The 23,200-nt window shown below is 41.0% G+C and overlaps 1 protein-coding gene across 33 annotated transcripts in view; it reads left to right on the plus strand.

The window, feature by feature from the left end:
* LOC143028527 (tRNA (uracil-5-)-methyltransferase homolog A-like) overlaps window positions 1-23,200 on the plus strand; it is a 68,610-nt gene that overhangs the window by 40,696 nt on the left and 4,714 nt on the right. For 19 of the 33 annotated variants that reach the window (XM_076190770.1, XM_076190757.1, XM_076190759.1 and 16 more), the window contains 15 exons: window positions 526-567; window positions 1,705-1,937; window positions 4,463-4,633; window positions 4,758-4,892; window positions 4,978-5,170; window positions 9,842-9,969; window positions 10,160-10,282; window positions 10,689-10,816; window positions 11,859-11,964; window positions 14,790-14,912; window positions 15,691-15,883; window positions 16,680-16,830; window positions 17,676-17,773; window positions 18,991-19,079; window positions 21,953-22,803. In XM_076190770.1, the coding sequence (XP_076046885.1) occupies window positions 526-567; window positions 1,705-1,937; window positions 4,463-4,633; window positions 4,758-4,892; window positions 4,978-5,170; window positions 9,842-9,969; window positions 10,160-10,282; window positions 10,689-10,816; window positions 11,859-11,964; window positions 14,790-14,912; window positions 15,691-15,883; window positions 16,680-16,830; window positions 17,676-17,773; window positions 18,991-19,079; window positions 21,953-22,612 (2,573 nt within the window). In that variant the 3' untranslated portion in view covers window positions 22,613-22,803. Of the gene's footprint in view, window positions 1-525; window positions 568-1,704; window positions 1,938-4,462; window positions 4,634-4,757; window positions 4,893-4,977; window positions 5,171-9,841; window positions 9,970-10,159; window positions 10,283-10,688; window positions 10,817-11,858; window positions 11,965-14,789; window positions 14,913-15,690; window positions 15,884-16,679; window positions 16,831-17,675; window positions 17,774-18,990; window positions 19,080-21,952; window positions 22,804-23,200 lie in introns of those variants that run through there. The other 14 variants (XM_076190773.1, XM_076190748.1, XM_076190751.1 and 11 more) reach the window with 3 other exon arrangements.

The following is a 23,200-nucleotide window of genomic DNA, read 5'->3' on the forward strand; positions in this document are numbered from 1 at the left end:
CCCCTTGCTGGCTTGCTGCATTGTTTCCTGATAGCCATAGCCATGTGGGGAGGCAACTCAACATTGGCCAAAAAAACCCAGGGGCTTGCTGCAACTGACAGGGTCTTTGACTTGCCACAGCATAAGTGGGTTGGGGGTTGGGATGGTTATTTTTGAGTTCACTTGCCCATTAGCTTCCAGCAGTCTACTTAAATTGGGAATGAAGCTAGGTGTTATCGTGAAAATTTGTTTTAGCTTGTGTTCCTGAGTGTGTTTATGGGCAGGAGACAAATAAACCCTTCATCCATGAAGAGCTAAAATGAGAGGGTGGATGGGAGTTGAGTAGGTGGGTGTGGGTCTTTGACTTAGCTACCTCCCTTATAAGGGGATATATAGATATCCTTGGCCCTTAGTATATAGATATATAATAGGTTGTGTTCATGGATGAGATGCCTTGTTTTTCCACCATTCAGGCCATTGCTTAGGGAAGTGTGTGTGTGTCAAGGTGTAAAAGGGAGAACTTCATCTAATTTTTTTCCATTTCAGCAGAGAAAATGGACCAAGATGGTTCACAGGAAGAAGTAGAAGGTAATACGCTATTTTGGATTACAAGGTTGACTCAAAACATGTATGCGTCAGATTTTGATGTCTGAAACTAATGCTTGTGCATCTGGGGTAGTGTTTATTAATGTATTGCCCTAACCTGTTAACAGCCATGTAAATACAGCCCATAGAATGCTTGTTACTCCATATTGTCATAAGACCTATTTATTATTCAATACAATGAAGCAACTTTGCTTGGTATGTAATCTTTGCACTTGCTGAAGTGGCAGAATTTGCATGTAGGCACCCAGCTTACAGCTCAACCATGCTTTTTGTAAATGTGTATTTGTGTTTGTGTCCAGTAAGAAAAGATGAATCCCTTCATGCATGCAAGATAAAAGAGTCACAAAGATTTTGCTGTAGATATGGTATGCTACAAGCGTAACAAATTGGTGACATCACATGTTGTTTAGCATGTCTAAGATAGATCATTACAGTTTTCCCACATATGTTGATAGGGTTTAAGTTATGTACTGTTTTGGGTACCATTGTTTTAACAGAATGTAAACCAGTTGGAATACATGAGCCTCAAGATTTGATTGGGACTTGGGTATTTATGGGTGGTTGAATTGGTGTTAAATATTGATAGTGTTATTGTTGCACTTAGAGCAACAATTTTGTTATAGAACTACAAAAACCTGTACAAAAAGCAAAGAAGTCTTCAGATACAGTGGGATTTTATAGGAGCTCCATGCTATTGGTTGGGATTTGACAAAATGGAGAAGAAATTGTCAAAGGCAAAGTGCATTCATTCGTACATGCATTTTGTAAGACTTTGCAGACTACTTTGTAACTAAAGCAAATGGGTAGCACTCCATTTTGCTCTGAAAACTTAATTACAATTGCTTGAATGAATCGGCATTATATTTCCAAGAATAGTTATCATATTTTGATTCAGAAATATGACTGGTTAAGGAATGATATTAAAAATTATTGAGATTATGTTGGGTAAAGAAAAAAAAAAAGAGTTTTTACCCCAGAGGAATGTAGCTTGATGACATCCAGAATATAACTCATTTTGTCCCTCAGTGTCTGCATTCTAAGGCTTGTTATGTATGTGTGTGGGGAGGGGTGTCATAATAGATGGTGATTCTTAATATGCTCTTTTGAATTGTTTTCCAGGGGTAAAACCGAAAGAAGAAGCAAGTGAGGCTGAAGTAATAACAATTGAAGATGAAAGTGCCAAAGATGACACCAAGGAAGAAAAGAGCAAAGAAAAGGAGGAAAGCAAAGAGGACAAAGACAAGGACAAGGATGGTAAAAAGGATCCATACTCTTACACAAAAAGAGATGAATTCACATCCGAGACATTCAAGATTGAATTGAGTGGCTTACCACGGTATTTCCCAATTGGAGTAAGTTACGTGATTACATTTTTGTATATTTATCTGTAGTAAGATTTGCATATTGGAAGTGAGTATTAAGGGAGAAAAACTGGAGGAAGTGGATAGCTGAACCACTTCAGTATGAGTCAAATTCTCATGCACAGCATCGGCTGCAATATGAACGATGCATCACATTACTCGCATTATAAGATATAAAGTCACTGCTGTATTACTCATTCTCTCTTATGCTGAATAATAATACATATACCAAAGGCTTTTTCCCCCTTACACGGGGGGTAGCCAAAAAGAAAAAGGCATAGAAATCACTCCCACCCTTTTTATTTCCCATATATTCCACTCCCCTCCATCCTCCTCCCTCCCTCCTATCTTGGCACCTCCTGGATGACGGGTCATCCCTGCATCCTCTCCACTCCCCTGGGGTCAGAAGCAGTGTCGCAAGACAGCACATCCACAGCAAGGCCGCTTCATAAATTCGGCAACCCCCCCTCTCCGTCCCCTCATGCAGAAAAGTAGATGGGGAGAAATCCCTTCGGGCTGCGTCAAATTTTTTCTCATACATACTTCCTCACCCCTCATGCATCACAGCCTCATCTATACACAACCCTTCTCCATTCATCCCTATCTTCTGTCCTCTCCCGTCCTTCCTCCACAGACATTCCTCTCTTTTGTAAAGCCCCTTTCACCCCATCCATCCATCTCATCCTAGGACACCCCCTCATATTCACTCCTTCCACCTCTGCCTTCCACACTTCTTTTACTAATCTTTCTTCACTCATTCTTTCCATGTGTCCAAACCATCCTAATACTCTTTCATCAACCCTATCTCCCAGCTTCCTTTCCACTCCTGTTCTCCTCACCTCCTCATTTTTCACTATCTAGCCTAGTAACCCCAATCATACTTCTCAGACATTTCATCTCAAACACATTCAAACTCCTTCTCTCTTCCTCTCTCATGTTCCATGTTTCTGCCCCGTACATTGCTGTTGGCACAATCACTCCTTTATATAACCTCGTCTTAGCATCCATTCCCAAATGTCTCTCATTACACTTTTTAATCCACCAAGGCATTTACTCACTTCTCTCAATCTACATTCTACCTCCACCCCCACTCCTCCCTTTCCTGTCACATTTGCACCCAAGTATCTGAAACTATCCACTTCCAGTTTCTCACCCTTAATGCTCACTTCCAGCCTACTGTCACTCTCACCCCTTGTACATCTCATCACCTTACTTTTGCCCACATTTATCTTCAGCTTCCTTCTTTCACACACCTTCTCAAACTCTGTCACTAACTTCCTCAATCCCTCCTCTGATCCACCTCCCACTTTTCTCCGTTTTCTTTAATCATCTCCAACCCCTGACCCACTACCCTTGCATTCACCTCTCACACCACCCCATCCATGTAAAGATTGAACAGCCAGGGCGACATAACACATCCCTGACGAAGTCCCACCTTTACCTCAAACCATTCACTCTCCATTTCTAATCCTAATGCAAGCTCTACTACTCTCATAAAAACTCTTGACTGCTCTTAACAGCTTTCCTCCTATCCCATATATCTGCAATACCTCCCACAGTGCCTTCCTGTCTACCGTCATAAGCCTTTTTCAAATCCATAAAACCCCAAAAAACATCCTTACCTTTTCCCATAATTTTTTTACATGTCTGCCTTACCACAAAAATCTGATCTACACATCCCATACCTGCCCAAAAACCCCACTGTTCCTCACCAATTCCTCCCTCTGTTCGTCTCCTAATCCTCTCAATCAAGACCCTCCCATAAGCCTTCCCGACTACACTCAACAAGCTGATCCCTCTGTAACTACTACACTCACACTTGTCCCCCTTTCCTTTGTAAAGTGGAACTATACAGGCACTCCTCCAGTCCTCCGGTACTCTACCCTCTCTTAAACAAACATTAAATAACCTCACCAGCCAGTCCACCATAACTGTACCTCCTTTCTTCAGACATTCTGCATGGCATCCATCCAACCCAGGTGCCTTACCAGCTCTCATCATCTTAACAGCTGTTTTCACTTCATCCTTCCCTATTTCTCCTCCAGCTGAATAATAATAAACACAGAAAATGTGATCAAAGTAGTTCACAGAATCTGGGGATAATTCATGTACAACTACAAATATATATACTGAAGACACCGACACTATCATCCATATGTACTCACTCGCACCTCATGACACTTATGTAGGCATCATTGTAATGAAGTGGTTAAAAGGGGGAAAGGAATTTGTGACAAATGCATGTGTATGTATGGTGGATTTCACCCTACCACATTATGCCTTTTGTTTTTTGGCTACCTCCCTTGTAAAGGGAAAAAGCGTTTGGTATATGTATGTATGTGCACATGTTCTCATTTCCCACCAATTTTTCCCAATTCGATTGTTCTCACTATTTGCAATGTACTTAAAGTTTTAGCAAAAACTTGTTAGGACTCCATTTGGTTAAGGTCTACATTCTATCACATGTTTTAGTGACAACAGAAGAATGATTAAATATGCATGTAATTTTATTTCAGCAACTAAAGAAACTCTTAAACCAGACATTGAAACTTAGTGCCCATAAAGTAAAACCAGCAGGTGTTGGGAAAAGCACAGCCTATGTTAACTTCAAAGAGGAAGCTGCAAGACAAAAAGCTCTTCAGAAATTGGAAGGCTACAAGTGGAAGAAGTGCACTCTTCATGCACAGGTAAATATTGGGGATATGAAGTTATTTACCTAACTGAAAATGTTCAGCAAAGTTTCAAGCATTCATTTTGAATATTAAGTTTAGGTGGTAATGTTGTTTGATGGTAAACTTATGTGTATTGTAGCCTGCAAAACCTGTGAAGGATCCTTTGATTGAGAAAGCCAACAATGAAGAACCTGAAGAAGATGATGGATTGACGGTAGAGGAAAAAGTTGCCAAATCTGTCACTCCTTTGGCTCACCTTCCTTACGAAGAACAGGTTTGTAATTTGAAGAGTTGAAATCTGTAATGTGAATATCTTGTTATTTAATTTCATTGATATTTATAAGTTAATTATTTTCTAGCTGGTGGAAAAGGAAAAATCAGCTGAAAAGGCAATTCGTAAATTTGGTGCCGAGCTTGCTCATGCCAACACAGAAATATCCGAGTGGATTCGCTGGCAGAAAGTAAGAAGAGGAGGTTTAGTGTGTGAAACTGAAAAGATTGTGCCATCTCCAATCACAGAAGGTTACCGGAACAAGTGTGAATTCAGTATTGGTATGTATCAATTTGTATGAAGTACAATAATGAAGGGATGCTTACTGGTTGAGTGGATCAGGGTGTTGCTACTTGCGGGGGAGATCAAGGTGATGGTAGTTCGAACCTTATCACAGGCGAGTTGGACCAAGGGCATGGTTTATTAAATTTTACATTACAAAGTCCTCTGTAAGGGTGACTGTCCTAGCCTTCTAATAGAGGGGAGTTTTGCAACATTAAACTGAATTGATGATCAATCAATCACTATTTACCAAGAGCTTTTTTCCCCCCTTATCAGGGTTGATGAAAGAATATTAGGATGGTTTGGACACATGTTTTGGACACATGGAAAGAATGAGTGAAGAAAGACTAGTAAAAGAGGTATGGAAGGCAGATGTGGAGGGAGTGAACATGAGGGGACGTCCTAGGATGAGGTGGATGGATGGGGTGAAGGGGGCTTTGGGGAAGAGGGGAATGTCTGTTGAGGAAGGAAGGGAGAGGACGGAAGACAGAGGTGAGTGGAGAATGGTTGTATATGGATGATGTTGTGACTGCATGAGGAGGAATGGGCGGGGGGGGTGGGGGGTGGGGTAGTATGTGTGAGTAAATTTTGACGCAGCCCGAAGGGATTTCTCCCCGTCCTCGCCTTATATGCAAAGGGGGACGGAGAGGGGGGGTCGCCGATTAAATGAAGCGGCCTTGCTGTGGATGTACTGTGTCTTGCGACACTGCTTCTGACCCAGGGCGGTGGGCAGGGTGCAGGGATGACCCGTCATCCAGGAGGTGCTCAGATGAGAGGAAGGGTGGGAGGGGTGTGGAGTGTATTTAGGGATGAAATGGGTGGGAGTGTTTTTATGCCTTTCCCTTTTAGGCTACCTCCCTTGGAAGGGGGAAAAAGCCTTGGTAAATGTATGTATGTATGTAGGTAAGTCAGAGGCATATACTTATTCCTACCTGTTTCATTCCTCTCCACCACAATTTCCACCCCTCCCATCACAGCTCCTCATGGAGGATGGGTCATCTGTGTATCCCCCAAGTGCCCTGGGTCAAATGCAGTGCAGCAAGACACAGTACATCCACAGCAAGGCCATATCACTTAATCGCAACCCCTCTTTTCCATGCCCTCATACAGAAAAAGAGGTGGGGAGAAATTCCCTTCAGGCTGTGTCACATACCTTCCCAATCACATACATACATACATATACCAAGGCTTTTTCCCCCTTACAAAGAAAATGAGAGTGATGAGTGAGGAGAACGGAGGAGAAATAAGGAAGGATGAGGTGAAGGCAGTTGTAAAGATGATGAAAGCAGGTAAGGCACCTGGTCTGGATGGATGTCATGCAGAATGTCTGAAAAAGGGAGGTTCAGTGATGGTGGACTGGTTGGTGAGATTATTTAATGTTTGCTGGAGAGAGGGTAAAGTACCGGAGGACTGGAGTAGTGCCTGTATAGTTCCTCTTTACAAGGGAAAAGGGGACAAGTGTGAATGTAGTAATTTCAGAGGGATTAGCCTGTTGAGTGTAGTAGGGAAGGCTTATGGGAGAATCTTAATTGAGAGGATTAGGAGAGGAACAGAAGGAGTAATTGGTGAGGAACAGTGTGGATTTAGGACGGGTAGAGGTTGTGTAGATCAGATCTTTGTGGTAAGACAGATATGTGAGAAAGCTATAGGAAAGGGGAAGGATTTTTTTTGGGCTTTTATGGATCTGGAAAAGGCTTATGATAGGGTAGACAGAAAGGCACTGTGGGAGGTTATGCAGATTTATGGGATAGGAGGAAAGCTTTTGGGAGCTGTCAAGAGTTTTTATGTGAGTAGTAGAGCATGTGTTAGGATTGGAAATGGAGAGAGTGAGTGGTTTGAAGTAAAGGTGGGACTTCGTCAAGGATGCGTTATGTCGCCCTGGCTGTTCAACTTATACATGGATGGGGTGGTGCGAGAGGTGAATGCTAGGGTAGTGAGTCAGGGATTGGAGATGGTTAAAGAAAATGGAGAAAAGTGGGAGGTGAGCCAGCTGTTGTTTGCGGACGACACTGCGCTTGTGGCAGGGTCAGAGGAGGGATTGAGGAAGCTGGTGGCAGAGTTTGGAGAGTATGTGATAGAAGAAAGCTAAAGATAAATGTGGGTAAAAGTAAGGTGATGAGATGTACAAGGGGTGAAAGTGGCAGTAGACTGGAAGTGAACATTAAGGGAGAGCGACTGGAGGAAGTGGATAGTTTTAGATACTTGGGTGCAAGTGTAGCAGGAAAAGGTGGAGTGAAGGTGGAGGTAGAATGTAGATTGAGAGAAGCGAGTAAATGCCTTGGTGGTTTAAAGAGTGTAATGAGAAATAGACATTTGGGAATGGATGCGAAGAGGAGACTGTATGAAGGAGTGATTGTGCCAACAGCACTGTATGGGGCAGAAACGTGGAACATAAGAGAAGAAGAGAGAAGGAGTTTGAATGTGTTTGAGATGAGGTGTTTGAGAAGTATGGTGGGGGTTACTAGGCTAGATAGAGTGAGAAATGAGGAGGTGAGGAGGAGAACAGGGGTGAAAAAGGATTTGGGAGAGAGGGTTGATGAAAGAATATTAGGATGGTTTGGACACATGGAAAGAATGAGTGACGAAAGACTAGTAAAAGAGGTATGGAAGGCAGATGTGGAGGGAGTGAACATGAGGGGACGTCCTAGGATGAGGTGGATGGATGGGGTGAAGGGGGCTTTGGGGAAGAGGGGAATGTCTGTTGAGGAAGGAAGGGAGAGGACGGAAGACAGAGGTGAGTGGAGAATGGTTGTATATGGATGATGTTGTGACGACATGAGGAGGAATAGGCGGGGGGGTGGGGGGTGGGGTAGTGTGTGTGAGTAAATTTTGACGCAGCCCGAAGGGATTTCTCCCCGTCCTCTCCTTATATGCAAAGGGGGACGGAGAGGGGGGGTCGCCGATTAAATGAAGCGGCCTTGCTGTGGATGTACTGTGTCTTGCGACACTGCTTCTGACCCAGGGCGGTGGGCAGGGTGCAGGGATGACCCGTCATCCAGGAGGTGCTCAGATGAGAGGAAGGGTGGGAGGGGTGTGGAGTGTATTTAGGGATGAAATGGGTGGGAGTGTTTTTATGCCTTTCCTTTTGTGGCTACCTCCCTTGGAAGGGGGAAAAAGCCTTGGTATATGTATGTATGTATGTACAAGGGAGGTAGCCAAAAAGAAAAAGGCATAAAAACCATTCCCACCCATTCCATCCCTAATACACTCCACTCCCCTCCACCCTCCCTCTTATCTTAGCACCTCCTGGATGACGGGTCATCCCTGCACCTTGTCCACTCCCCTGGGTCACGAGCAGTGTCGCAAGACACAGCACATCCACAGCAAGGCCGCTTCATTAAATCGGCGACCCCCCCCCCTCTCCATCCCCCCATGCATAAAAGGAGAAGACGGGGAGAAATCCCCTCGGGCTGTGTCAAATTTTGCTCGCACATATTACCTCACCCCCCATCTCCCCACCCATTCCACCTCATGCATCACAACATCATCCATATACAACCATTTTCCATTCACCCATCTTCTGTTCTCTCCCGTCCTTCCTCAACAGACATTCCCCTCTTCCCCAAAGCCCCCTACACCCCATCCACCCACCTCATCGTAGGATGTCCCCTCATGTTCACTCCCTCCACATCTGCCTTCCAAGGTGTGGAGTGTATTCAGGGATGGAATGGGTGGGATTAATTTTATGCCTTTTCCTTTTTGGCTACCTCCCTTGTAAGGGGGAAAAAGCCTTGATATATGTATGTATATTTCATAGATTTTGATATAACTACTAACTTCAAGTGACCTGAATCATTTAATGAATGGTTTTAATAAAACACATGTGCAGAGTGTAAAATTTATTAATCAATTTCTTAATCCTAACTTAATAGTAAAACCTAAACCTAACTCAGTCTCTACTAATATTTACCTATGGAATGTGGGAAATGGCCTTTTTTTTTTTTCTCTCTCCTCCTACTCCCATAAGGCATAAAATCCAAAAAGGAACAAAAAAATTTGATAAGCTGACTCACCTGAGTACTGCTGCATTCCATGGTTTAACAGTCAAAGTTAAACATTTGCAAATTGAAGTTCAATAGCGTCAATTTCTCCCCTGTTTCTGGAGTCAACCAGTTATGGTGCTGAAGAGTCGTTCACTCTCCACTGAAGATCAAGGAGAGCACAGCATTTTGTTGGCAACTTTTCTAAGTTTTCTGAGTTGTGGCTGTCTCTCCACCAACTTAAGGAATCCAAGTCACGTGGTTCCAGTGGGAGGGAATGAAATTTATCAACTTCTCTTTGTAGTGTCAGAACAAATGAAGATTTTATTTTTTTTTATTTTTGATTTATATATATAGATATGCTGGTCCATTGTGACAAGTTGATGAAGGTGGAAAAAGAAGTCATGGGAACTAGACCCGTGACTTCTTTTTCCACCTTCATCAACATATATAGATATATATATATATTTTTTCTTTCTTTCTTTCTTTCTTTGAAGTTTCACTTTGTCCAAATTTGGGTGGGCCTGCAATTATATATATTTCATTTTGCTGCATTACCTCATGAACCACAAGATACTAAAATGGGAAGGGAAGTGAAGCCTTTGAGTCAGTGTATGGCCATTAACATATTGCAACTGAAGAATGCCATAAAATCCTTCCATTGTTATAGAATTATGTGTCTCCTCTTAGGTATGCATCCAACCTCGGAAGAACGAACAGTTGGCTTCAGACTGTCAAGTTACAAAAAGGGGTCAGTCAGTGTAGGACCCGTAGCACATTTACGTCACATACCAGACTCTATGAAAGTCGTTGTTAGGGTGAGTTTTATTTGGTATTATTTTAGATTTGAGATTCTGTGTCTATGCTATACTGTGTTTAATTATTATAATGGTTAAGGTAAAAATGGTCAGTTTAGGTGTAATGTATTGAAGTATAATATTTTTTTAATCTGATATATTTGTTAGTATGAAGTCGTGTAAATATTCATTTTTGAATTTTCATTTAAAGGTATTTGAGCAGTATGTGCGTGCATCTCCCCATAAGCCTTTTGACCCAACAAACCATGAAGGAGTGTGGAGACAACTCACAGTCAGAACCAGTAACAATGGAGATCTCCTTATTGTTGTAGTGGTATGAATTTTCTTTTATTTTCATTTATTTATTTTTTTATTCTAGATATTCTTTGTGAATGGAAGGAACTTGAGAATATCAAGAATGAGATGGATGGACTGGGTAAATGGCCCATTGGATACAAAACGAGTTTCCTGTGACATAAGAAAGGGATGACTGCTTAGAGTGTGAGGCAGCAAATGGTGGAATTTGGGAGGGTATGTGAGAGAAGAAAGCTGAATGTAAATGTGGGCAGAAGTAAGTTGATGATATACAAGGGGATGGGGTGGCAGTGAGTTGGAGATAGAATTCAAAGGAAAGTGAAGGGAGATAGGTTGTAAATGGATAAGGAAATGATGTGGCCAAACATTTTGCATGGGGAAAGAGGCCTTTGTATGTGTGCATAATTGACTTGTTTTTCTCGTAGATACATCCTCAAGACATGACCGAGGACAACTTGAAGGAGCTGAAGGAAGATATTGTCAAGTTCTTCACAGAAGGTGATGGCAGGGAAGCCAATGTAACATCAATATTTTACCAAGCTCAAGCTCAGAAGTAAGTTATGTGGCATATGAAAGATGAGCCTAGTGGATATTGGATATTGGTGATTTTCTTTCTGTCTTTCCTCCCAATTTTGAGTACTTTCAATTGTGAATAAAGATTTATTTAAGTATTTTTTATTTTTTATTATTATTATTTATTTATTTTTGTTAATAAAGGAAGAAGCCAGCCAAGGCATGCCTCTGACCCCCACCCAACCCTCTCCAATCTGTCACCCATTTCTCTTTAATAGTGTTATCTTTAGTGGATGAAGGGTCATCCCTACCTGCTGCCCTGCCTGGGTCACAAGCAGTGTAGCAAGACAGCACATCCACAGCAGGACCTATCGTTTCATGTACTTAGCGACCCTCCCTCCTTTGATTGCATGCTTTGTAAACATAGAACTTTCCCCAGTATTACATAACCTCCCACCAATCTATGTATTCTAAAAGGCCTTTTTTTTTTTTTATTTAATTTTTTATTTTACTAGTAAAAGAGGTATGGAAGGCAGATGTGGAGGGAGTGAACATGAGGGGACGTCCTAGGATGAGGTGGATGGATGGGGTGAAGGGGGCTTTGGGGAAGAGGGGAATGTCTGTTGAGGAAGGAAGGGAGAGGACGGAAGACAGAGGTGAGTGGAGAATGGTTGTATATGGATGATGTTGTGACTGCATGAGGAGGAATGGGCGGGGAAGTGGGGGGTGGGGTAGTATGTGTGAGTAAATTTTGACGCAGCCCGAAGGGATTTCTCCCCGTCCTCGCCTTATATGCAAAGGGGGACGGAGAGGGGGGGTCGCCGATTAAATGAAGCGGCCTCGCTGTGGATGTACTGTGTCTTGCGACACTACTTCTGACCCAGGGCGGTGGGCAGGGTGCAGGGATGACCCGTCATCCAGGAGGTGCTCAGATGAGAGGAAGGGTGGGAGGGGTGTGGAGTGTATTTAGGGATGAAATGGGTGGGAGTGTTTTTATGCCTTTCCCTTTTTGGCTACCTCCCTTGGAAGGGGGAAAAAGCCTTGGTATATGTATGTATGTATTTTTTATTTTTTATTTTTAGGGAATCTGGTGAAACTGAAGAGTTTGAACATTTGTGGGGTGGGAAGACCATCACAGAAACCGTCCTGGGCAAGAAGTTCCGGGTTTCTGCCAATGCTTTCTTGCAGGTAAGTTTCTTGTTACTGTTGTTATAGTGACATTCCATAAGTGAAGTAAATGTCAGATTGGGAGAATATCCATAAGGGGAAGGGGTAATTGAGATGGATAAGTCCATTTGCTATGCAATGCTCCTTAAGGATCACTAATAGGTATCTGTGTGAGGTGGTTGCATGAAAAGTATGTTTTCTCCCAGCCACCCTTCTTCAAACCCTGTCAACTTCCTTGCCTCTGTTTGTAGATACAGCCCATATTGGCTGACAATTAGTCTATGGACTTGGCCCAAGTTCTTGCTTTGTCAATTGTCTGTATTTTCTCCACTTTAAATGTGAGGAGAGGTGACAACTGGTGGGTGAGGAGAGATGATAACTGGTGGTTGCTCTTCTCCCTGTACTACTTTCAACAAGTGACAAAGATAAACCCACACTAATACGGTGCAGATATCCGAGTGGTGTTGATCACAGTGGAAGTGGGGTTCTCCGTTCTTTCCCAGATAATGCAAAAGGTCAATCAATCCAATTGCTTGTGGACTCTCATGCAAAAGAACTGTGGCCTTCAGGAAACTGGTATCAGCCAATGGGTGGGACCATCAGTCACTTCAGAGATATTGTTTTGTAGTCTGGGTATTAGTGTGGGACATTGTAGTATAAGGTGTTTTTTGTTGAGTAGACTTGAAAGGGAGTTGGTGTAGGATGCGGGATGAGGGAGTATGTGTGAAAAAATAATTTGGTAGAGCCCGAAGGGATTTCTTCCAATCTTCTCTTTTTCTGCATGAAGGGATAGGGAGGTGGTTCGCTGATTTAATGAAGTGGCCTTGCTGAGGATGTGCTGTGTCTTCCAACACTGCTTCTGACCCAGGGCAGTGGGTGATATGCAAGGATGACCTGTCATCCAGGAGGACCCAAGAAAAGAGAGGGAGGGAATGGGGTGAATGGGAGTGGAGTATGTGCGGATGGAATGGGTGGGAGTGGATTTTATGCCATGTATTTTGGCTACCTCCCTTGTTAGGGGGAAAGGGACTTTGGTGTATGTATTTATCTAGTTGTATTTTACGGGATGAGAGCTATGCTCGTAGTGACCCGTTTTTGTATCTCTCTGCATCCAGTTTATTCTTAAAATCGTGTATAGTTTTGGCATTTAGAAAGTAACCGTTTGATAAATGATAGCCAACATGGTTTCAGACGGAAACGTTCTTGCGTGACTAACTTACTCGAATTCTACAACACAGTTGTCTCGAATTTTGACAAAAGAAACAATATAGATTTAATATATCTAGACTTTGCAAAAGCTTTTGATACCGTCCCACACGAAAGACTTCTTACTAAATTAGCTTTGCATGGAATAAGTGGTAGCCTATTAGGTTGGACTAGTAATTGGTTGAAAGGTCGAAAACAGAGTTGTTTTAAATGGAAAAACTTCTGGATGGAAAAGTGTTGCAAGTGGAGTTCCTCAGGGTTCCGTTCTTGGGCCACTTCTATTCATAGTATATATAAATGATATAGACCATGGACTAAAATCTACTGTTTCCAAATTTGCTGATGATACAAAACTGTGCGGAGTGGCAAATGATCACTCAAACCAATTAGATATTCAAGAAGATTTAGATCAATTACAGCAATGGTCTGAAAAGTGGCTAATGAAATTTAATACAAGTAAATGCAAGGTAATGCACATAGGTAAAAATAACAGCAAGTACGATTACAAGTTATTTGGAAATTCGCTAACAAAAGTGGATAGTGAAAAAGATCTCGGCGTAATTATCAGTAACGACCTCAAATCATCCAAGCAGTGTATTTCAGCCTCTGAGAAAGCAAATAAGATTCTGGGACTGATTGCGCGATCTTTTGATTTCAAAAGTCCATCACTCATTAACAAGCTATATAAATCGTTAGTTCGTCCACATTTGGAATATGCTGTTTCCGTATGGTCACCGAATCTCATTAAAGACATTGACAGACTGGAAAAAGTACAACGGCGAGCCACAAAACTGATTCCAAATATCAAAAATAAATCATACGAAAATCGACTTAAGCACATGAATCTGTTTTCCCTAAAAAAGCGTAGACTCAGAGGTGACTTGATACAGGTCTTTAAGATTTTAAAGGGAATTGACAACATCAAAAGTGACCAAATTTTCACATTGAATGAGAACCAGACAAGAAACAATGGTCTCAAACTGTCCGGAAATAGATTCAATTTGGAAGTAGGTAGAAACAACTTTGCCAACCGTGTAGTTAATGAATGGAATAAACTTCCTGCACAGGTAGTGCAATGTAGTTCAGTTCGAAGCTTTAAGAATCATTTAGATAAATACCTAAGTAAGATGCTGTAATTATTATAATTTATGTTATATTATTTGTTTTTGTTTTGTTATAATTTGTCTCTGATTTTCATTTATTATTAGTTATATGTCAATTTATTATCATTTACTATTTACCTGTTTGTTTGTTATTCAACTATACCAATGCATTTATTTATGTATTTTAATTGTTATTTACATTGTTATAGTTTTAATTTATTATTAATTTTTTGCATCCGACCTAGATATGGATCAAAAGGTCTCCTGTCGGCATGCTTTGCCTTTGTAATCCTTTGTAATCCTTCTCTGTTCATTTTGTTCCAGACATCAATTACTCTCTGTGGGAAGCTATTCTATTTCATGTCTCTTCTATGTGGGAAGCTATTCTATTTCATGTCTCTTCTATAAGTGTCCATCTTTAGTTTCTTTTCATGTCCTCTTGTTTCTCTTCTGTCCCACTTTAATAAGTCATCCCTATCTTATGTATGTAGACTTGGAAGCTATATGTCTCCTACAATGGTTTGAATTTGATCACAGGTGAACACTCCAGCAGCTGAGGTACTGTACAACAAGATTGGTGAATTGGCCGAGCTGGACCAGACTAACATTCTGCTTGATATCTGCAGTGGCACTGGCACCATTGGGATTGCTTTAGCCGAGGTATGTTACCTTAAACTGAATGTTTGACTTGTTTATCATCTTTCTGTACCATGTATAGTCAGTCACATTACATATTGTATGTTGGTCTGCAGCCACCTGGTAACTGTAGGTGTGAGTGGAAAGTGATTGTGAACAGATGATAAGTTAATGTGGTCCAAAGGGATTTTTCCTTGTCTTCTCTGTATTAATTACGAGTGCACAAGGAAGGGGAGGGTTGTCATGTAATGAAGTGGTGATGGTGAACCAGCATCTGTTGTCAGACCGTACTGAGGAAATGCTCTTTCTTGTGGCATTGCTTTTGACCCAGTCAGTGAAGCAAAGATTTAAAAAAAAAAAAAAAAAAAGGTGGTTGAATACCTTGATTGGCCACCTCCCTTGTAAGGGGGAAGTGGCCTTTTGGTGTATGCATGTACATGTATATCAAGGACTCTTTCTCTAGTTAAAATGGTTGGGTGAGTTAAAGAATAAACCCAGTCTTATCTGTTTTTTCCAAATACAGTATAAAACATTTCAGTTTATTATATTAGCCAAGACATGAAAGTTGCTAGTGCTTACTAGTGTATCAAAGGAAACACTATGTGAAGACAGCATTTATTTCTGTAGAGCTTTATCAGGTACTCAAATGAGTGAAACCTCGTAACAGTTTCATTCTCACATGTTTTTATCTCTGTCATAGCTAGGACATAGTTACTTCTAAACACCAGAAACACCTGTCTCTATTTCAAGGTTTAAGGTAATTACAAGGAATAGGCACTTACATAACATTTCTCATCTGTAGGAATGCTTCAAAGTGTACGGAGTTGAAATGGTTGAAAGTGCTGTAGAGGATGCAAAGTTTAATGCCAGTTCAAATGCCTTGGCCAATGTGAATTATTTTGCTGGACGGGCAGAAGAAGTTTTGCCAACTGTCGTCAACCGTGCAGAACAGTATAATACTGTCGGTGTTGTAGACCCTCCAAGAGCTGGATTAAGTAAGTGGATTCTTTGTTGACAGTTTTTGAATGTGCATTTATGGGCTTGGTTAATGGTTTGAATATTAAAGTCTTAACATAACATAAGAACATAAGAATAAGGAGACTGCAAGAGACCATAAGGCCTACACTAGGCAGCTCCGTATCCATCACCACCTGTCATCCCCATCCATAAAGTTGTCTAATCATTTCTTAAAACAACTGATAGTTTCAGCGCTTACTACTTGGCTTGTTAAAGTTGTCTGGTTTTAGATTGTGAATATGGAGCATAGATTTAAGCAATAGTTTTGGGGAAGTTATTATTGTGCATTTGTTGTTGTCCAGGATGAGCCAAGATAAGAGGGAGGGAAGGGGGTGGATGGGAGTTGAGTATGTGGAAAGGAATGGGTAGGAGTGATTTTTATGTGTTTGTTTTTTGGCCAACTCCCTTGTAAGGGGAAAAAAGCCTTTGGTATATGTATGTAGAAGAAAGACATATTTTGTAGACATAGGAAAATTAAGAAAGTTTGATGGAAATTTGGGGAGGCAGAACATACCCCAGAGTAGCTGTCTTATGATTCATATGATTAGAAATTGTAGGAGGTTATAAGGGAAAGTGGAACCAGGCTCATGCAGCCTAAGTTAGTATTAGCTTACCATACAGTAGACTAACTTCTAGATATATTCAGGATTCAGTCTTGCATCAATATCTGCTGTACATATTCTAGGACAAATATATATTGAATGTAATAGATAAATACAATATGTTATTATGTTATTATTGGTGTCTAATGAGAGAAATTCTTATGAACTGTAGATAACAAAGTGACTCACACATTACGAAAGTGTACAAATATGAGGCGCCTGGTGTACATCTCTTGCGACCCCTTAAACGCAGTAAAGAACTTCATTGAACTTGGAAGGCCCAAGAGTAAGCAGTACAAGGGTGAATTCTTCATTCCAATCAAGTAAGCGATGGATTCTGTTTAATATGTTTATACTTATATGGAAATATGTAATAGTGGACTTTTCATTAGTGAACACTTGCTACTTGCATATCTTTCTTTGCTTCATGCATTCCCTTCTTTCTTTAGATATTTTCTTACCCTCGCTTTGTCCTTTGTCCTTCCTCCAGCATTCTTCTCTACTTCTTCTCCTCCTCCAATCCTAATAATTTTTATCATTCTCTGAAATTTCTTTCCTTGTCTTTCTTTTCCTTTCTCTATTACTTGTATTAATGTGTCTCTCCCTCACCATCTTTCTTCACCATGTTCCCCACCTTAGATCTTTATCTCCCACTCCATCGTTACCTTCCTCCCTCTATCCCTCTCCACTCATATTACTGCCCAATATCTCTTGCCATACTCTCTCATTTCCCCCCACCTTATCTCTTCTCTACATCCCTCTTTCATACATACATACATATACCAAAGGCTTTTTCCCGCTTACACGGGGGGTAGCCAAAAAGAAAAAGGCATAGAAATCACCCCCACCCATTTCATATCCCATATATTCCACTCCCCTCTACCCTCCTCCCTCCCTCCTATCTTGGCACCTCCTCTTTCACGCTTACTAATATCCAATCAAGAGTGCTGGTCGCATTTAATTTTTACCGCACCTCTATAGATTTCTTCACCTCTATGACGCCACTGCAGACTTCACCCCTTCTGTTTGATATTGTTTTCAAGGATAAAGTTCTGGTTATTTCTGACAAAATACTAAAATTATTTTCCCCTTATCTCAAACCTCACCTCTTCTCTTCTCTCTGTCTCTTTCAAGTCTGCATCTCAACATTAATCTTTGAAATTCACAGGGCAATTCCTGTTGACCTGTTTCCCCACACACCTCACATTGAACTGATTATACTGTTCGAGAGATATGATGAACTGAAGTGGAGGCGCATGATTGAAGGTGAGTTTTCTTTTTCTTGGACAAATCCTTAAGGGTAGTGTCACATACACACCTACCTACCTACCTATCTACCTACCTATGTAGGTTTTCCCACTAGTAAGTGGGATGGCTTAGACAAAGTATATACACTCAACCCTTGAATTTGCGGACTTTCGATTTAGTGGACAAAAAAAGTGTGTCCGGTAGTAATAGTGAAATTCCAGACAAAGTCTGTAAAATGAAAATTATAGGTGCCCGGTAGTAACATATGTGCTCGCCGAAACCTATGTAATATACATCATTATACATATGTACTGTAGCTTTTTATTACATATCTAATATGTATGTGCACGCTGAAACCTAACAGACCATTTTCTATGTAATGGACATATGTCCGATAGGTGTCCGGTAGTTACGTATCTGCATGCCGAAACCTAATGGCGTGGTTCAATTTCTTCATTATATGTAATGTACATCATTATACATATGTACTGTAGCTTTATATTACATATCTAATACGTATGTGTAAGCCGAAACCTAACGGACAATTTTCTACATAAGGGACTTTGTCTGATAGGTGTCCAGTAGTAACGTGTGCACGCCGAAACCTAATGGCCTATTTCAATTTCTTCTTAATATGTAATGTACATCATTATACATAAGTACTGTAGCTTTTTATTACATATCTGATACGTATGTGCACGCCGAAACTTAACAGACAATATTCTATGTAAGTTATCCAGTACTGGTAATGGACAGACCCAATATTCAAATAATAGACTTTTGCAAATAACGGACAAGGGTCTGATCCCATTTGTCCATTAAATCGAGGGTTAAGTGTACAGCAATTTCATGATTTATGCGAGGGATGTGTTCCTGAAGAGATCGTGTAATGTAAAAATCGCATGAAATGAACAGTTAAATTTTACAATTGGTTCTAAATAATCTGTGTAATATGAAAAAATGACTAGGTTTTTTTTTACCTCATGTTATTCCAAAATCACCAGGAGGTGCTAAGATAAGAGGGAGGGTGGAGTGTATTTAGAGATAGAATGGGTGGGAATGGATTTATGCCTTTTTCTTTTTGGCTACCTCCCTTGTAAGGTATATGTTTGTATGTACATATTCTAAACATGCATAAATTGAGTGCATATGCTGTTTTGTTCGTGGTGCTGGTAGGGTGGAGATAGAGGCTTATTGAAAAGGAACTCTAATTGGGTCATATTTTTAAATTGCAGGTAATCCATTGCCAAGGGATGAGGAGTACTATAAACGCATTCCTGTCCTCTCCATCAAAGAAATGCTAGAAATGGAACAGAAAGTTCAGGTATGATCACTTTTTCTTTAGTACTTACAAACCTCTTCACTTCTCAATGTGAACATGTGTATCAAGAGTTCAGTTGTTTACAATTAAGCATGCATTAAAACATATTAATCAAGTGGAAACCATGTTTGGTGAATGTATCAGACCAGGCATTATTTTTTTTTTTAAATTAAATTGTTGGTACCACTCAAAAGTTCCAGTAGCGGGAGAAAATTGGATACAGTACGGATTTCTGCCACTAGGTAAAGTAGAGCGAGCTGCTCCTACTCCCTGCATCATGATGCTATATGTATGTTACTGAAGGGAACTATGGATCCCCTACATAGAAAAGTGAAGGCATAATCTTTGCCTAAGTGGACTGGGAATCTGCAATGCTACATTGGCTGGTAATGATTCACAGGCCCCTACATAGATTTACTGGGGTAGGAAAATTGGACCATTGTCATGTTGTATTAGTACAGGATTATTTCTATGCTGCTGGCTTGTAGTAGTAGTAGTAGTAGTTAGTAGTATGGGAGCAGTGATCAAATGGTGGAGGAAATGCAATCAGTTGAAGGATATCTTGAGTTTGGTTACATCTTCGGGTGGAGGTGAGGGTGTTGATGGGGCCAATGTGCAGATATCAGGTGTTTGTCCTGTGAAGGCTGTTGCTGCATAACATGTTCAGTTAGTCGTGGGTTGACAATACTCTGTTGATAATGAATGCTCAATTAACACAAACTAGTAGTCCTGTTTTCTCAATAATCATTACATCTAGTTTCACTGATGAAACATACAGTATAATAATAGCTGATGATGGTCCATCCATAGATCTCATTGGGAAGGAAATTTGGACTCGTGTCTGTGTTCTATTATTGTAGGACTTCTGGAGTAAGAACAGGGGAGTAGTTGTAGGTTATCAGATCTTAATGTGCAAAGGTGAAGGGAAAACAAGAAATTGATCGAGATCTTGAGCCTGAGCCTTGGCCACGTGCACCCTCATACGGAGGTCATGGGCTTGATGGCTATTGAGTTTGGGAGCAGGGATATGATTCTCTGCTATCCATCTTAGAGGACCACCATTACTAGCAGGTGCCTAATATTGGTCACTCCTGATTTCTTAACGAGTCATTGTCATCCATAACCATTGTACCACCTCCATTGCCATTGGAAACAGTAAATAAGTCTGTCATATCATACCTATGAAATTTGTATTTTTAAGTATCGTCAGTATGTCACAGGCATTCCACAGTAGTACACTGCTAATGGAATGTGTGTTTGATCATACAAGTCTCTGTGGTATGTTGGAGACTGATCTCTGAGAAGCTTAGCAGTTTGTCTCCTTATTCCAGTTTAGTTTTAATCTAACTGGCTCTAATGTAAAATTATTTACCTTGCTATTGGTTTTATTCATTTGGCCAGAATAGCATAAGAGTAAGGGGGAACAGAGACTTGGAACAGAGTTTCTGAGGTGTCTCTGAGGTCCAGTGCCATACATGAGCACCCAATTTGGATACCTTGCCCTCAATCTGCAACAATAGCCTTGCATATTCTTTTAATGTCTTGAGACAGACATTGGTCTTTCCCAGAAGCACTTAAAAACCCTCCCTCAAGAAAAAAAAGCTTTGGGATATGGTGTTGTTGGCCCAGGCTTTCAGAAGCAATCTTTAATTTTTGCAGCTCTCTTTGGTTTTGAAACAAAACATGGAGGTGTTTTGCTCTGGAATGGTTACATGCACTAAATGTGTTTTTTTCCCCCCTTGTAAAGGGGATGGACCTGCTCAAGACAGTATCCATACTTCACCTATTTCACATTTGTTGTCCCTGTTATTGTAGTTCCTTGTGGATGAAGGATCATCTCAGTCCCCTGCTGGGTTCAGAAGCAGTGCAGCAAGACACAGCATTTGTGGGCTGTGTCACTGAACTACCACGAGATGCTACAAAATAAAAGAAACTTGACATACCCACTCATGCTCCTGTCCATTGAGAGACAAACTGACAACAGATATGGCTAGCTTAACCTAGGAGCAGGAAGCCATGTTGTACTCTGGTTTAATCCCACCATTGAAATTACTGGAACTTTTGTGTAGGACCTCAGATAGTGGAGGATAAAATACAAAATTTGTCATGTACCTTTCATATCTTTATTTAGATTCAAAAGATATGTTTTGAATTTGATTACTGTGAGAACAGATTCTCACAGTAGTAGTTGTATTTTTGATAATAGAAAAGGGGAAAGGCCACTGGTTGTATACATTCATGCATGGACTTGGATGTTCACCAGGAACTAAGTATACAATATATTTGGGACAAATGCATGGCATTTGAGGTAGCTGCTGCTGATCACACAATATCTTGGACATGCCCCACTTCATTTGAGAAAATATAGGGTCAAGTGAGTGTCCTCTTTTTACCACATAGTGACCTACCTTCAACCATGCCCTGTCAGTAGATGGCATCATTTCACTCAGGTGAAAACGTAGTATCGTGAAAGAATTCCCCCCCCCACCTCTCTCTTTGTCTCTCACTATATTTCTTGCACTGTCTATCTCTTTCCTTGCTTGCACTCACTATCTTTCTCTTTCCCCCCTCTCATTCACAGTTTTTCTCTTCTCCCCCCCCCTCACTCACTCGGTCTTTCTCTACCCCCTCTCATTCACTCAGTCTTTCTCTTCCCCCTCTCTCACTCATTATATCATTCTCCCCTCCCACTCACTCTCTTTCTCCCCCCCTCACTCAATCTTTCTTCCCTCTCTCACTTGATCTTCCTCCTCCTCAGTGTTTTTCCCCCTCTTTCTCTACCCCCCATTCTCTCTCTCACTACTGCTCCTTGTGCTGTTGTCTTATCATTCATATGATTGTTCTTTTTTTTTTTCACAAATGCTTTTTGTACTCAGGTGGAGGAAGACAAAGAGTATGAAGAGGAACTGCGAAGTACGAAGAAAGGCAAGAAACTCCTACAAGAATTAGAGCATGCTAAGAAGGATCGTGGGAGATCCTTCTATGGAGGTGGCTCAGAGTATTCAGACTATGCCAGAGGCTATTACCAAGAATCTGACGTGAACAGCGAGGTACGGCGTGAGCTAAAACGTATTCTGGAGAAGGATCTGGAGCGAAATTTGGAGCGTGTGTTAGAAGAACAGGGTTTGAGTCGAGATTTGCTGAACGAGTATCGTCCAAGTGTCGACATTGGTCCTGAATATAACCGGGAACATGGTGGTCAAGGTTATGGTGGGGGATATGCCTCAGGTTATGGCTCAGACATGGCTGCGGGGTACGGATCTGGCTACGGCCGTGGTGGTTCCAATTATGGACATGATGGTTCGAACTATGGCCATGCGGGCAATGACTCAGGATCTAGTTTCAGTAATGCTGGCTACGGTAACTCCAGTTTTCGCTCATTGCTTGGCAATTACACTCCTTTCAGTAATTTCAACCCACGGTTTGGTCACGAGCTCAGTCCTCTTCGATTTGGCCGCAATAATCGGGATGGTAATGACCCCAATGCATACTATGGTGGGTCTGGTGATAGGCCATACAAGATGCCTCGTTATTAGATGATTAAGTGGTCCCCATTTATTAACAAAATATGTACATCCTTATTTTTAGTTTGTAGCATACATAAGTGTGGATAGTCTTTAAAAGCAAATAGCCTTCTTTAAGAATTTTCTAGCCTAGAATTTTTCCATGTAATCACATAAAATTATGTACACACAGGCAAATTGATTTAATAAATCGTTTGAGTGTGTCTGGTTGTGATTTTTTAAATTCCTCAAACATCACTTATTATTGTGGAAACATGTCATGGTAAACACATCAAACAAGGGTTGTCAATGGATGATCAAGTTAAAGAAAAAATGAATTCTAATAAAGATAGGTAAGTTTTTGGTTTGTGTATTTTAGTTGTAGTAAGCTTGGAGAGTTCTTTCTCTGTTCCCAGAGGTAACCTGAATTTTGTGTACGTGTGTGTGTATTTACCTAGTTGTATTTTGCGGGAGAAGAACTATGCTCGTAGGGACCCGCAGTTATATCTTTCCGCATCCAGTTCTTTCTTAAAGTCGTGTATAGTTTTAGCACTCACTGTTTTCTCTTTCAATTTATTACATGATCTGTATGTGTCAAGATGTGAACCAGTAGAACGGGAC

Source organism: Oratosquilla oratoria, chromosome 9, assembly GCF_046742065.1.
Source record: "Oratosquilla oratoria isolate Oo_2021 chromosome 9, ASM4674206v1, whole genome shotgun sequence".
In the NCBI taxonomy this organism is placed as follows: Eukaryota; Metazoa; Arthropoda; class Malacostraca; order Stomatopoda; family Squillidae; genus Oratosquilla; species Oratosquilla oratoria.